At 36.1% G+C, this 12,409-nt stretch overlaps 1 protein-coding gene across 3 annotated transcripts in view; it reads right to left on the reverse strand.

The window, feature by feature from the left end:
• Positions 1-12,409, reverse strand: part of SPPL2A (signal peptide peptidase like 2A) — a 375,774-nt gene that overhangs the window by 41,580 nt on the left and 321,785 nt on the right. For all 3 annotated transcript variants that reach the window (XM_069098049.1, XM_069098047.1, XM_069098048.1), the window contains 3 exons: positions 8,857-8,976; positions 8,339-8,518; positions 5,455-5,544 (listed from right to left, as the gene is read on the reverse strand). In XM_069098049.1, coding sequence (XP_068954150.1) covers positions 5,455-5,544; positions 8,339-8,518; positions 8,857-8,976 — 390 coding nt within the window. The remainder of the gene's footprint in view (positions 1-5,454; positions 5,545-8,338; positions 8,519-8,856; positions 8,977-12,409) is intronic.

Consider the following 12,409-nt stretch of genomic DNA (forward strand, 5'->3'; position numbering starts at 1 on the left):
TCTGAAAACAATCTGGAAGGTACTGCTGGAGTAGTTGAGTTCTTCATAAATTCAGATTTTTAGGATGATCTCAAAACAGTATTTCATAGGAACATAGGGGCTTTATCTTGATTTTCACCATTTCACTGCAAAACCCAAAGGTATAGGGATAAAATAGGGAACTCTTTATTTGAAATCAAGTCAATAAACATTTATTCAACACCTGTCATGTGTCAGGTGCTGTGCTAAACACTGAAGGACAGAAAAGCAAAAATAGTCCTTCCCCTCATGGACCTTACAATTTAATGGGTGAGAGACAACCTGCAAATAACTATGTGCAAACAAGATGAATATAAGATAAATTGGAGATAATCTCAGATGGAAAGCACCAACAATAAGGAGCTCAAGAGAATTCCCAAAGCTTGTGCAGTTCCCTTCAAAGCAATTGAGATCTCCTGCTCCCATAAGCAGATGAACAAGGTTCAGTAATATATAATATAAACAAAATTATAATGGCTTCTTTGTGTACTCTTCTCTGAAAGTTCATTCCATGTACTATCTCACTCTAGTTATATGTCTACTTTTATATTCCTACTCCATCTAATGCAGTCTCTCGCCATCAGTTTCTTCAAGTCTCCACCTAGAGCTGATGATCTTTAATTTGGTCCAAACTATCAATGTGACAGAGTAAACCCTATAGCCTTCTTGAGCTAGATGCTGACAAACTATTTGATATTTCTTGATTTTGCCAGCTTTGTCTATTTTCAAAGGGTATGGCAACATCTATGTTAGTGGTAGTATAGGTTTTACTGTCCAAAATAACTAGACCTGGTCTTAAGGACTTTCCAAATCTTGTAACTCTCAATGTTACCGGCACCTCAGTTGTTTCTGGGACTCTGATGTCTTTAACCAGCTTATTTAAACTATCACTGTGCTATTGAATAAAAGCTTCACTCAGCTGAGAACTGCAATGGCAGAGGACATGTGAGAGTTTTTCATTTGAGGCCCCACACCAACAATAGCATTATCTCCAGAGCCAAAGCTCCTGGCCCCCATTTAATGGGGCACAATCAAGTATGGCTCTGTAAATAAAATGCCAATCTGTGAACCAGGTAAAGGATGCCTCCCTCATAAGTTTGAAGCTGAAGCCAGAGAGGTAATGGAATATACTTTATACTCTGATCAGGTCTGCAGACTAACTGTTGTTTAAAATCATGTCTCAGTGCTTGATTTAAATTCCTTCCCACTCCTTCTAAGGCCGAGGGACTGCCATTTAGCCATAAAGACAAGACGTTATTTGCTCTTCATTCAGCTGGAATTTTTAAAGGTAATCACTGGGAGACTACTCACAGTTGGGACTAGATGTTAGATGCTGCTGTGCCCCTGTTTCTAAACTTCTCCATAGAGTCATTTAAACAAATGGCAAGATCTTCTGGCTTTCTCCATCCCCAACCCCCTGCTCTCCCCAAAAAAGGACAAAGTCTTTATTTAAAATTTTGAAAATATAAGTCTTACGATGCCCTTAGTATGATGCTCTCAGGGATGGTATCATTCTTATTATCAAAAGTAATGGCAAAGTTTCAAACTCATGCCAAGCTATAGCATTATTTACAGAGTTATATAGTCATTTTAGAAAAAAAGTTTAACTTCAAAATATAAACACTCAAAGACTTGGCAAAGCTAAACCTTTTAGTATAGAAAATTCACTGACATACAAAAATGGCAAAATGTGGAAAGAGAGCATATGAAAAAACCTGTGACTGAAATTCCCTTTGTGTGTGTACACAGGTACACATGGACCCACTCACAAAATTATCTATACTCTGTAATGAAAACTTATAAACTAATTCAAATCAATGTGACCAAGAAGCATCAAAATCTGTTTCCTGTTTCCACTTTTCACAGACTAGGATCTACTCCAAACATTTTGTAAGAAAAAGAATAGCATCTTCCTTAGAAGGTATAAGGCAGACATCATACTGATGAGGGCCCAGCACAAATAAACTCAGTAAAAGAGGACTGCATGTTTAACTTCAGGATAGTCATTCATAAGGACTGTCACAATTTCTAATACAAGGAACAATTCCTCTTCCTTACAATATTCTTCTGTAGCAGAACTGCTCTTGCTATAATAGCCTAGATCATGAACAGCATTATTGTCTTCTTTGGTCAAAAACTTGTTTGTTGTTTTGCCTTTCGTGAATTTTCAAGACCTGGTGAATGACTGGAATTTCTCTTCCCTCTATCTTAAAGACAACAATCTCTCCTACTCTTATGAAATTTTCAATCTGATTGGTTAAAAAGAAGAGGTGAAATGCAGATTTTGTGCTACTACTAAGTACCATGCCACCTGGGCTTTCACTTATAGTTACTACTATTAGTCATTTTCAGTTTATTAGAGCTGAGGAGACAATCACCCTAAAATTTTGGACTTGGTATTACAGCTATCACTTGTTCAAGTGCCTCACATCATCTAAGAAGTCCAAGAAGAGCATGGGTAGAATGGAAATGAAACTCTTAAAACTTAGGAAGGTTTTAAGCTATTGGCCAAAAAGTATTACAGGAGAAAAGTCATGGGATAACAGATCTAAAACTGGGGTGAATCTTAGAGGGCATCTATGTTAAGCCTCTCATTTTATAAGTAAGCAACTGAGTCCCAGAGAAGTTAAATGACTTGCCCAAAGTCATGCAGAGTAAGGGACAGAGCCAGGCTTCTATGAGTCAAAAAGCATTTAAGGGCTTACCATGTGTCAGGTACTGAGTCAAGCGCTGTGGATAAAAAGTAAGGTAAAAAAAAGAAAAATAGCCCCTGCTCTTAAGGAGTGTACATTCTAATAGGGGAGAAAAGGGTGGATGAAGGCAATTGGAAAGGAGACAGAGTTAGAAGCTGGAGGGATGGGAATAGGCCTTCCATATAAAGTAGGATTTTAACTGAATCTTAAAGGAAGTAAGAGAAAAGAAGGAGCAGAGGTGAAAGGCTAAAGCATCACAGGCATAGGGGACAGCAAATGCAAAGGCATGGAGCCAGGGGAGAGGTTGTTACATGGGAGAACCTGCAAAGAGGGTAATGTTAGAGTATGGGGAAGGGAGTAAGATGTAAGAAGGCTGGAGAGATAGAAAGAACCCAGGTTATGAAGACATTTAAATGCCATTTTAATGGCTAAGTGGAAGATGAATTTGAGTAGGAAGAGACTTGAAACAGGGAGACTTGGGTGGTTAGAGGCAATTATTATAGTCTAGGAGGAAACTGATAAGGGCCTTAACTAGGGCTATGGCTGTATTAAAGGAAAGAAGAGGATATAGGTGGGAGGTGTTGTCAAGGTATAAATGACAAGATCTGACAGTGGTCTGAGTATGTGGAATATGAGTAAGGAATCAAAGATGTAAGCCTAGTGACTGGGAAGATGGTAGTACCCTTGAAAGTTATGAGGGAATTCAGTGGGAAAAATAAAGACTTCTGTTCTTGGTCACATTGAGTTTGAGATGTCTTTGGGAACTTGAGTTGAAGATGTCCAAGAGATCACTGGAGATGCAGGACTATAGATCTACAGAAAGACTGGGGATAGCTACAGAGATCTGGGAATCATCCACATAGAGATGATAACTGCACCCATAGGAGACAATGAGATTACTGAGTGAGACAATAATAGAGTGAAAAGAAGATGACCCAGGGCAGAGCCTTGGAGGATACCCACTTAGTGGGCATAACATGGATGAAGAATCAGCAAAGGAGAATGAGAAGGAGCAGCTGGTTAGATAAGAGGAGAACCAGGAGACAAGTGTCACAAAAGCCTATGGAGGAAAGAGTATCCAAGAGGGAAAGGTGACCAACACTGTCAAATGGCACGGAGAGGTGAAGGAGAATAAGAACTAAGAAAAGGCCATTAGATATGGCAATTAAGAGATCAATGGTAACTTTGGAGAGCGAAGTTTTGGGTGGAAAAGATCAAAAGTCACATTGTAAAGGGTTTAGAAGTGAGGAGGGAAGTTGGGGCTACCAAGTACAGATGGCTTTCTCAGTGAGTTTAGCCATGAAAGGGAAGATATATAGGATGATAGCTAGCAGGAATGATTAAAACAAGTGAGGACTTTTTCAAACACAGCTTGGATGACTCCAAGCTTGGTACTCTAAATTCTGTGTTGTTTCATTTGGTAATATTAATAATAACTAGCATTCATATAGTGTAATGGTGACGTAATTTTGAATTTGAAGATCCCTTTGTGTTGGCAAAAGTAGCAGGTACTTAGCACTTAATAACTGATCAAGCCTCTGTTGAGGAAACAGAAGGTATCAACTCCTGTCTCCTGTTACTGATTAACAGGAAGAAGTTGGCTGAAATAGGAAGCTAATGCTGTGTGTATATTAGGAAAAGCCCCAGAGAGGCACAGTCAGAATTTCTTGAGACCAGTATCTGGTGGCAGAGCAGCTACAGAAGAAACAATGGAGAACTGAGCCAGAATTTCCTGAGAACTTGTCGTGATGGAGCTTATTCTGAACAGGAGCCCAGAGCCCTGAGCCTGCAGCCCTGAGCCCACAGCCCGCAGCCAGGAGCCAGGAGCCCAGGTGACTGAGGAAGCATGACTGGGATGCTGAGATTTTGTTTGTTTGTGGCAGAGTTGAGCCTTGAATTCCCTGGAGCAGAAATGGTGAAGGATCCGACATGGACCAGACCCTGTGAACTTCAGTGTGGAGCAGGACCTACCCAGAGAGCTGGACAAGGAACTGGGAACTGTCTGCCAGTGAACCCAGGTGACAGTCTGGTGAATCCAGGTAGAATCTGGGACCATGGAAGGGGATCCAGGGAATCTGAGAACCAACCCCAAATCAAGATGAAAAGACCTCTCCTTGGGTACTGAGTAATTATGGAATTGTAGTTTACTAGTGCCCCAAGGGGTGGAGGGTTTTGTGTATGATACTTAGTAATTGATTGCTGAATAAGTGACTGATTGAGTTAACTTAAGACTTTGCCCCATGAGTGGAAGACTTTGACTATTGTACTTTGAGAAGTTGTAATATTGTGAATGCTGTACCTTGATTTTCTGTGAAAGTTTTGCTTTGATTTGTTATGGAATAGAGTGTTCACTATACTGTGTAATCAGAACCTTAAAAGCTTTTCATAGTAGCAGTTCATCTGGAAAGCTTCTGTGCATGGCATTACATATAGCACTTTAAGGTTTGCAAAGCACTTTGCAAATATTATCTCATGTCATAATCATAATAAGTATTATCACTATTTTACAGATGAGGAAATGACTTGCCTAGGGTCACACAGCTAGTCAATGTCTGAAGCTGGATCTGAACTCAGTTTTCCTGATTCCACATCTAGTGCTTTATCTATTGACACACCGAACAGCCTTGTTTATATTATATCACATTACCTCGATCATTACCTATCACAGAATTGGAAAAAATACAGCTATTGAAATTAGATTCCAGTGACATTGAAAATATGCACTATAATGTAACTAACTTACCTGTTGCATATCTCTCAAGTCTTTGCTACTCATAAATGCAATCAATAGTTTCACATCTTGAAATTCGGATTTGTTTCCTAATGGAGGAAACTAAAGGAGAAAATGTATTACAAAGATAAATCTAAAGTAAATCAGTGATATAAAGAAATTAATTAAAAATCATTAAGCAAAAATGCTCCAGGTGGCGCAGTGAGTAAGAGCACTGGCCCCAGAGTCGAGAGACCTGGGATTAAATCCGGGCTCAGATACTTAGCACCACACCCAGAAATAACTGGCCATGTAACCTTGAGCAAGTTACTTAACCCCAATTGCTTTAAAAAAAATGCTTTAAAATTTGAGCCACACTATTGTGTTATTTCTTAATATTAATGAAATGTTATGTAAATTATACTTTTCTTTGAAAAAACAAAACATAAAAAATGTAACTTCAAATCCTCTTATAACAAAAAATTATTTACATCATATATAGTGTTTATTCCAAATTTTGTTAAACTTCATATTCAATCATCTTAGAGAAATGGGCATTAAAATGCAACAGAAATTGTAATCTATATTATTCTAGTACGCAAGAATTTTGTAATTATCAACATTCTTTGGGGCCAAATGCTGTATTTTGTAATCATCAAAATTCTTATGTATCAAACAATATAGATTTATAATCTCTACTCTGTGATAACAATGGTGAATGAAATAGTGTTTTCCCAATTTTATTACCAATAATGTATGTGAGTTTTAATAATACAAATAACAAATCACTAAAGTAAAGAGGAAATAGGCTTATTAATCTCAGTTGGGATAAAATTTGCTTGATTCCACAAGCATTAAAATAGGTGGAGAAAGTTAGTCAAGGAATTTGTTAAAAATGCTTAGAATGTATACTTAGGAAACCCCAGAGAATCAGCAAACTATTGGAAAGGATTAGAAATTTCAGCAAAATGGCTGGAAACAAACTAAATACACACAATCAATGTTTTCATGCAACTTTAACAAAAACCAACAAGAAATAATAAATCCCATTCAAAATGACTACAAAAATGCATAAACTGTCTGAGAACACATACACAACATTCATATAAATAAAAATGTTCAAAACACTTAACAGAAACAAAGGGAGATTTAAATAAAGAAATATTTGCTGCTTATGGTTGGGCTGTGCTAATATATTAAAAATAATACTATTCAAAATTAATTCACAGATTAAGGAAATCCAAGAAAATTACTGAGGAGATGGTTTTTTCAAACTAGACAAACTAAATTCCTAGAGAAGGAAGAAATAAGTCTAGAATCACAAGGCAGATACTGTGGGAAAAATATAGGTGAAGGGAATATAATATTACTATACATCAAATTACAAAGTAGTCATTGTTACAACTACTTGGTATTGATTAAAACACAAACCAATGACAGGCTAGATAAGCAAAAACAAAACAAACAAAAAATTGGGAACAGAAGCCCAGTTCTTGATAAACACAAACATAAATTAAGCCTTTTGGAGGGTGGTAGGAGGAAGAAACTGCTGTAGAAAATAGAAAGGGATTTGGGAGAAATTACAGTCCATTATAGCTCAAAATGTATATGTGACCAGAATATAAAAGGTCAAATCATTAAAAAAAAATTAGAAGACAATAACAGGAAATTCCTTTTGCAATTGAGGATAGAAGGAGGAATTATTAAGCAAAGGACAAAAGATATTATAAAAGACAAAATTGACAATTTTGGTTACATAAGATTTAAAACTTTTGCATAAATAAATGAGGATGGAATAAGAACAGAAACTAGAGTGAGAAAAATATTTACATCAAACATCACTGATAAAAGTTTAATGTCCAAGATTGAGGGATTATACACAAATATATATTGCTATATAATCACTTCCCAATAGAAAGGTGATCAAAGGACATAAATAGTTTAAAAAATGCAAATAATAAATGACCATGTGACTCCAAATAACTAGTAGTAGAATAAATTCAAATAAAAATAACTGTGATATTTCACCTCTCACCCTGCAAACTGGCAGAAATAAAAAAGAGAAAGGTCAGTGGTAGAGGGGGTATGGGAAGATAGATATATTAATATGCTACTAGTGACACTGTAAATTGATTTAACTACTCTGGAATTATGTAGAAAAAAATGTCAGCTAACAAATTTTTTTACTTGATTATTTTCTGGCTCAATAAATTATTTTTTATTCCATTCATTGTTCTGTTATGAGGAAGGATTTAATCTGATGAGAAGATCTTCTAAAACTGAGAATGATGTGAAGTTAAAAGATGTCAATAAAATGTATTTTAAAAAGTGAAATATTGAGTTATGAAATAATCTAAGGCATGAACAATCATTCTTATATTATCCTTTGTTTTTATGCCACATTTATTCCTAATATATGTCTTCCATTCCTCCCAGAAGGCCATCACTTAAAGAAAAGAAGAAAAAAAAGCAGTTCAGCAAAACTAACCAACATATCAACCAAATCTGACAGTATATAAAGTATTTCACACCCAGAGCTCTCCACTTCCAAAAAGAAGGAAGGAAGGTACATTTTCATATCTCTTTTTTGGGATAAAGTAATACAGCATTCAATAAATGCAACTTCCGCAAAAAACCTTTTTTGGTTTCCCCATCCCCAGCCACTAGGGCCTTTCCCTTTAAGATTACCTTCCATCTGTTCTGTAAGCTTTTTGAGTGAAGGAAATGTTTTTGCCTTTATTTTATACCTTACAACACTCAGCACAATGTATAAGCATATAGTTAAATGCTTACTTAATAAATGCTAACTGATGAACTGATTTTTATTCTTTCACCTTATGTTATTGTAGTCATTTGTATATATTGTTGTGCAGGTTTTGCTTTTTGCTTATTTTTTTAAAAGCCTATTCATACTTACCTGTAAACTGCCATTGGCAACCAACAATGCTTTAGCACCTCCGCTTTGTGCAATTCTGGCTTTTTCCTGAAACTCACAGGTGCCCCATGGTACTGCAACAACTTTGTCCTTTATTCCAGTGGAAGGAATGTCAGAAAAGTTGCAGAGTGGTGTAGTCAGGTTCTCTAAACTAAATGAAGTCTGCAAATGTAAGAAATATCTTTACTTTACATGGTAATTAATATTACCCGCCCCCCCCCCCAAAGGCCCTACTTGATAAGAAACCAATACCAAGACTGACACATCAGTCTTGCAAATCAGATACATTATTTGATCTAAATTCATTCTTATAGATAATTATAAGAAACTCCCAAACTGACCTTTCTACAGATTACAGTTTATTATAACCAAGAGAATAAAATAAGTAAAATCACTCATCATCATTACTTAACCACCATAAATTGCTATTGGCTCTATATATTTTAAAACTAATTAAAATTCACTCTCAATATCTTCACTTTCATAGATTATCTACTTACTGTATTTTCTATTGTAGTAGGAAGAGTTGTCCAATAGGGATTATATAGCATGCAGTAGTCCTTAGATGGTAATGGTGTTCCGTTTCCATATGCATGTATGATTCCTTCCTGAGCAGCTGTCTAAGAACAAAAATTTCTACATAAATAATTTTGTTTACGAATAACTGAAGATTTATTAGTGTTTGCATACAAATTTAGCCATCATATTACACAACCACATTTTCTTGAGAAGGGTCTTTGAAGGTACTTGCTTCATGCTTGTGGGATATTTTAAGACTATAAACATGATCAATCGAAAAACATTTATTATGTGCTTACTGTGTGCCAAGTACTCTGTTAAGGCTGGGGTACAAAAAGAGGCCAAAGATAGTCATTGACTTCAAAGAGTTTTCTAATGGGGGAGACAATGTGTAAACATATGCAAAGCAACCTATATACAGGATAAATAGGAAACAATTAAAAGAGGGAATGCACTGGAATTAAGAGGGGTTAGGGAAGGCTTCCTGAAAAAGTGAGATTTTAGTTGGGATTTAAGGGAAGTCAGGTAGGTCAGTAGTCAGAGTAGAAGAGAGAAAGCATTCCAGGCATGGGAGACAGCCAGAGAAAATGCTTGGAGTAGAGAGATGGATCATCAGATGGATCCACGCACAAATTATGTAGAGGTTTTTTTTTTAATGATACATACACAGTCTTTTGTGCAAATACATGTGTGGGCCTTGGAAAGTTCTAAGGAAAATGGCTACAATAATATGATAGATTCACTACTCCCTACACTGACTATGACTGCACTTCCAAACCACTGAAAAATGTTGTTTATTATCTTGTAGGCATTAAATAAAATTCAATGGCAATATCTAACCTTCTACACTCTAATACCAACTACAGATACACTGTATATCACTAATCTCAATCTCAGTTCATAGAGTAGTGTCAATTGGGAACAGGAACAAAAGTTACTTGATAACCAGTCAATACCCTTGACCTTCTTATCACATACTTATAGATACTCATTCTGTTGACCTGAGTATTGCAAGAAATATAAAAGAAGTTGAAGAGCTGGTCCCTACTCTCAAGAAAATGTGCACATCTTATAATCACAGAATTTCAGAGTTGGAAGGGACCATCAAATTCAACCTGTACCTGACAAAGAATCCACTTTATCATACTACCAATAAGTATCATTAAACCTTTGCTTGAAGATCTCCAAATGAGGTGAAACATGCTACATATAGGAGCAGCTCACTTCACCTTAGCAGAGCTCTAATTATGAATAAATTTTTCTTTATATAAAACCAAAATCATCCTCTGCAAATTTTATCCATTGCTCCTAGTTCTGTCCTCAGGAGTCAAGCACACCAAACCAAATCCCACTACCACACAGCAGCCCTTCAAATACATGAAGATAACTATATATTCTTCCCGAGGCTTTCAATCTCTAGGCTAAATACCCAATACCTTCAACTAATCTTGGTATAGTATAATCTAGAGGCCCTTCTGTATCCTAGTAACTTTTCTCTAGATAATTTTCTCTCCAGCCTAACAAATGCTCTCTAAAATGCAAACCTAGTGCTTGCTGGAATAATTTTGGATACTACACCTGTTAATATAGACTAAAACAGCATTGTTTGACTGTCATTTCATGATGTTGGCACACACTCTGTCTGAAAAAAGATGCTACCCAATCATACCCTTGTTTTCTCCCCCCCAACACGAGTATAAGATATTATTACATTTAGCCTTATTATATTTTATTTGGCCACAAATTCTAACCTATCAAAATATTTCTCTTTCTTTTCATCAAATATATTACCTATCCTTCCCAGGTTAGTATTGTTTGCAAATTTGAGAAGTGTGACATTGATACCTTTAACATTTTTAGCCAAGACCTGAAGGACAACCAGCACTAAGACAAGAAAACCCTGGGACATTGCATTAGACATTGCCCTCCCCAGTGACATCAATATATTAACGATTATTGTGTCTAGTCATTCAACTGATTCTGAATTCACCTGACTATAATGTCCAGCATATTTCTCACCATCTTTCCCACAAGAATGGCATGACTATATTACATGATTATTTGGACATTTACTAGTGTCCAAATAAACTATAGCTACAACATTCTCCTAACCTTTTGCCCTATAAAAAGAAAGGAAAGTCTGATATGGCCTGTTCTTGATGAAGCCATGCTGTTCTTTGTGATCATAGCTTCTTTTTATAGATATTCCATTCCTTTAAAGATTTGTTCCAAGGGGCGGCCAGGTAGCTCAGTGAGTAACAGCACCAGCTCCAGTGTCGGGATGACCTGGGGATCAAATCTAGGCTCAGATACTTAGCACCACACCCAGAAATAACTGGCCGTGTAACCTCGAGCAAATTACTTAACCCCTATTACTTTAAAAAAAAAAAGATTTGTTCCAGAATTTTTATCAGTAATCAGAGAAAATGAATTCTTCTGTAGTTTTGCACCATCTCTACCATTTTCTGCAAATGTTCAAAGGTTACTGATAGCTGATTATTACTCACATCCATCAGTTCTTTCAATAGATTTATCTGTGCTTGATGACTCAAACTCAAAAGGGTCAGCTTTATCATGGACATAAATTCACTATTAGCTGTTTTTGATTTGTCCTTTCCAGTTCAAAGATCATTTTCCTTAGCACAGAAAACAGAAATTAGGGAGGAATTGAACAGTTCTGTCTTCCTTCCATCATCTGCTATTATACCACCCATCTTAAGTGGCAGTCATTTCCTTCTTTTGATTCTCTTTTGCTCAAAATTTAAATCTTTTTGTTTTCTTCAGTATCCTTCACCATCCTCATCTCATTCTGAGCTTAAGCATTGCTGACACAATTCTTACAGGATTGTGCTACACTTCTGTCTTCATCTTCTATTACCTTACCTTTTTGGTACATATCATTTTAAAACTGAAGTCAGTCTATGGATTGCCTAGGCAGCCACATTTATTTCTTTAGACAACTTTGTTTTTCTCCTCATCAGAATTACCTTTCTGTCCTCAGAATTTCTTTAATGAGAGTTTCTATTACTCTTGAGCTTATTTCTCCTATAGAATCCTAGGCCATTCTCCCTTTCTCTAAAATAGACTCTACCCAAATCTATAGTACATATCAGATGATGCTTGGCTTTTCTTTTGTTCTCTATCACAAATTCACAAATGAAGTGTTAACTTCCCTTAAAGCAGAAAGGTTATTGGAGATGAAGCTAGGAGACCTGGGTTCAAATTCTGCCTCGGACTGTAGTTGTTTGTTACATATATTACCTATCTTACAGGAATGTTGTAAAGAAAGTATTTTTGTAAGCTTTAACACACCATATAAATAATGGCTATTACTCAGCATTGTAGATAGAGAACTGTCTTGAATTCAGAAGATCTTAGTATGAATCACATCTCAGACACTTACTAGTTACATGATTCTTGGTAAGTTGCTGAATTTCCCCCAGCTTCAGTTACTTTATCAAAAAGTGGGAATTATAATAGTATTTATCTCAGTGTTGTTGTGATGATCAAATGAGAAAACATATGTAAAGTGCT

The sequence above is a fragment of the Petaurus breviceps genome, unplaced genomic scaffold (assembly GCF_028583685.1).
Source record: "Petaurus breviceps papuanus isolate PSGF00001 unplaced genomic scaffold, PetGlider_PUasm1.0 37, whole genome shotgun sequence".
Lineage (NCBI taxonomy): Eukaryota > Metazoa > Chordata > Mammalia > Diprotodontia > Petauridae > Petaurus > Petaurus breviceps.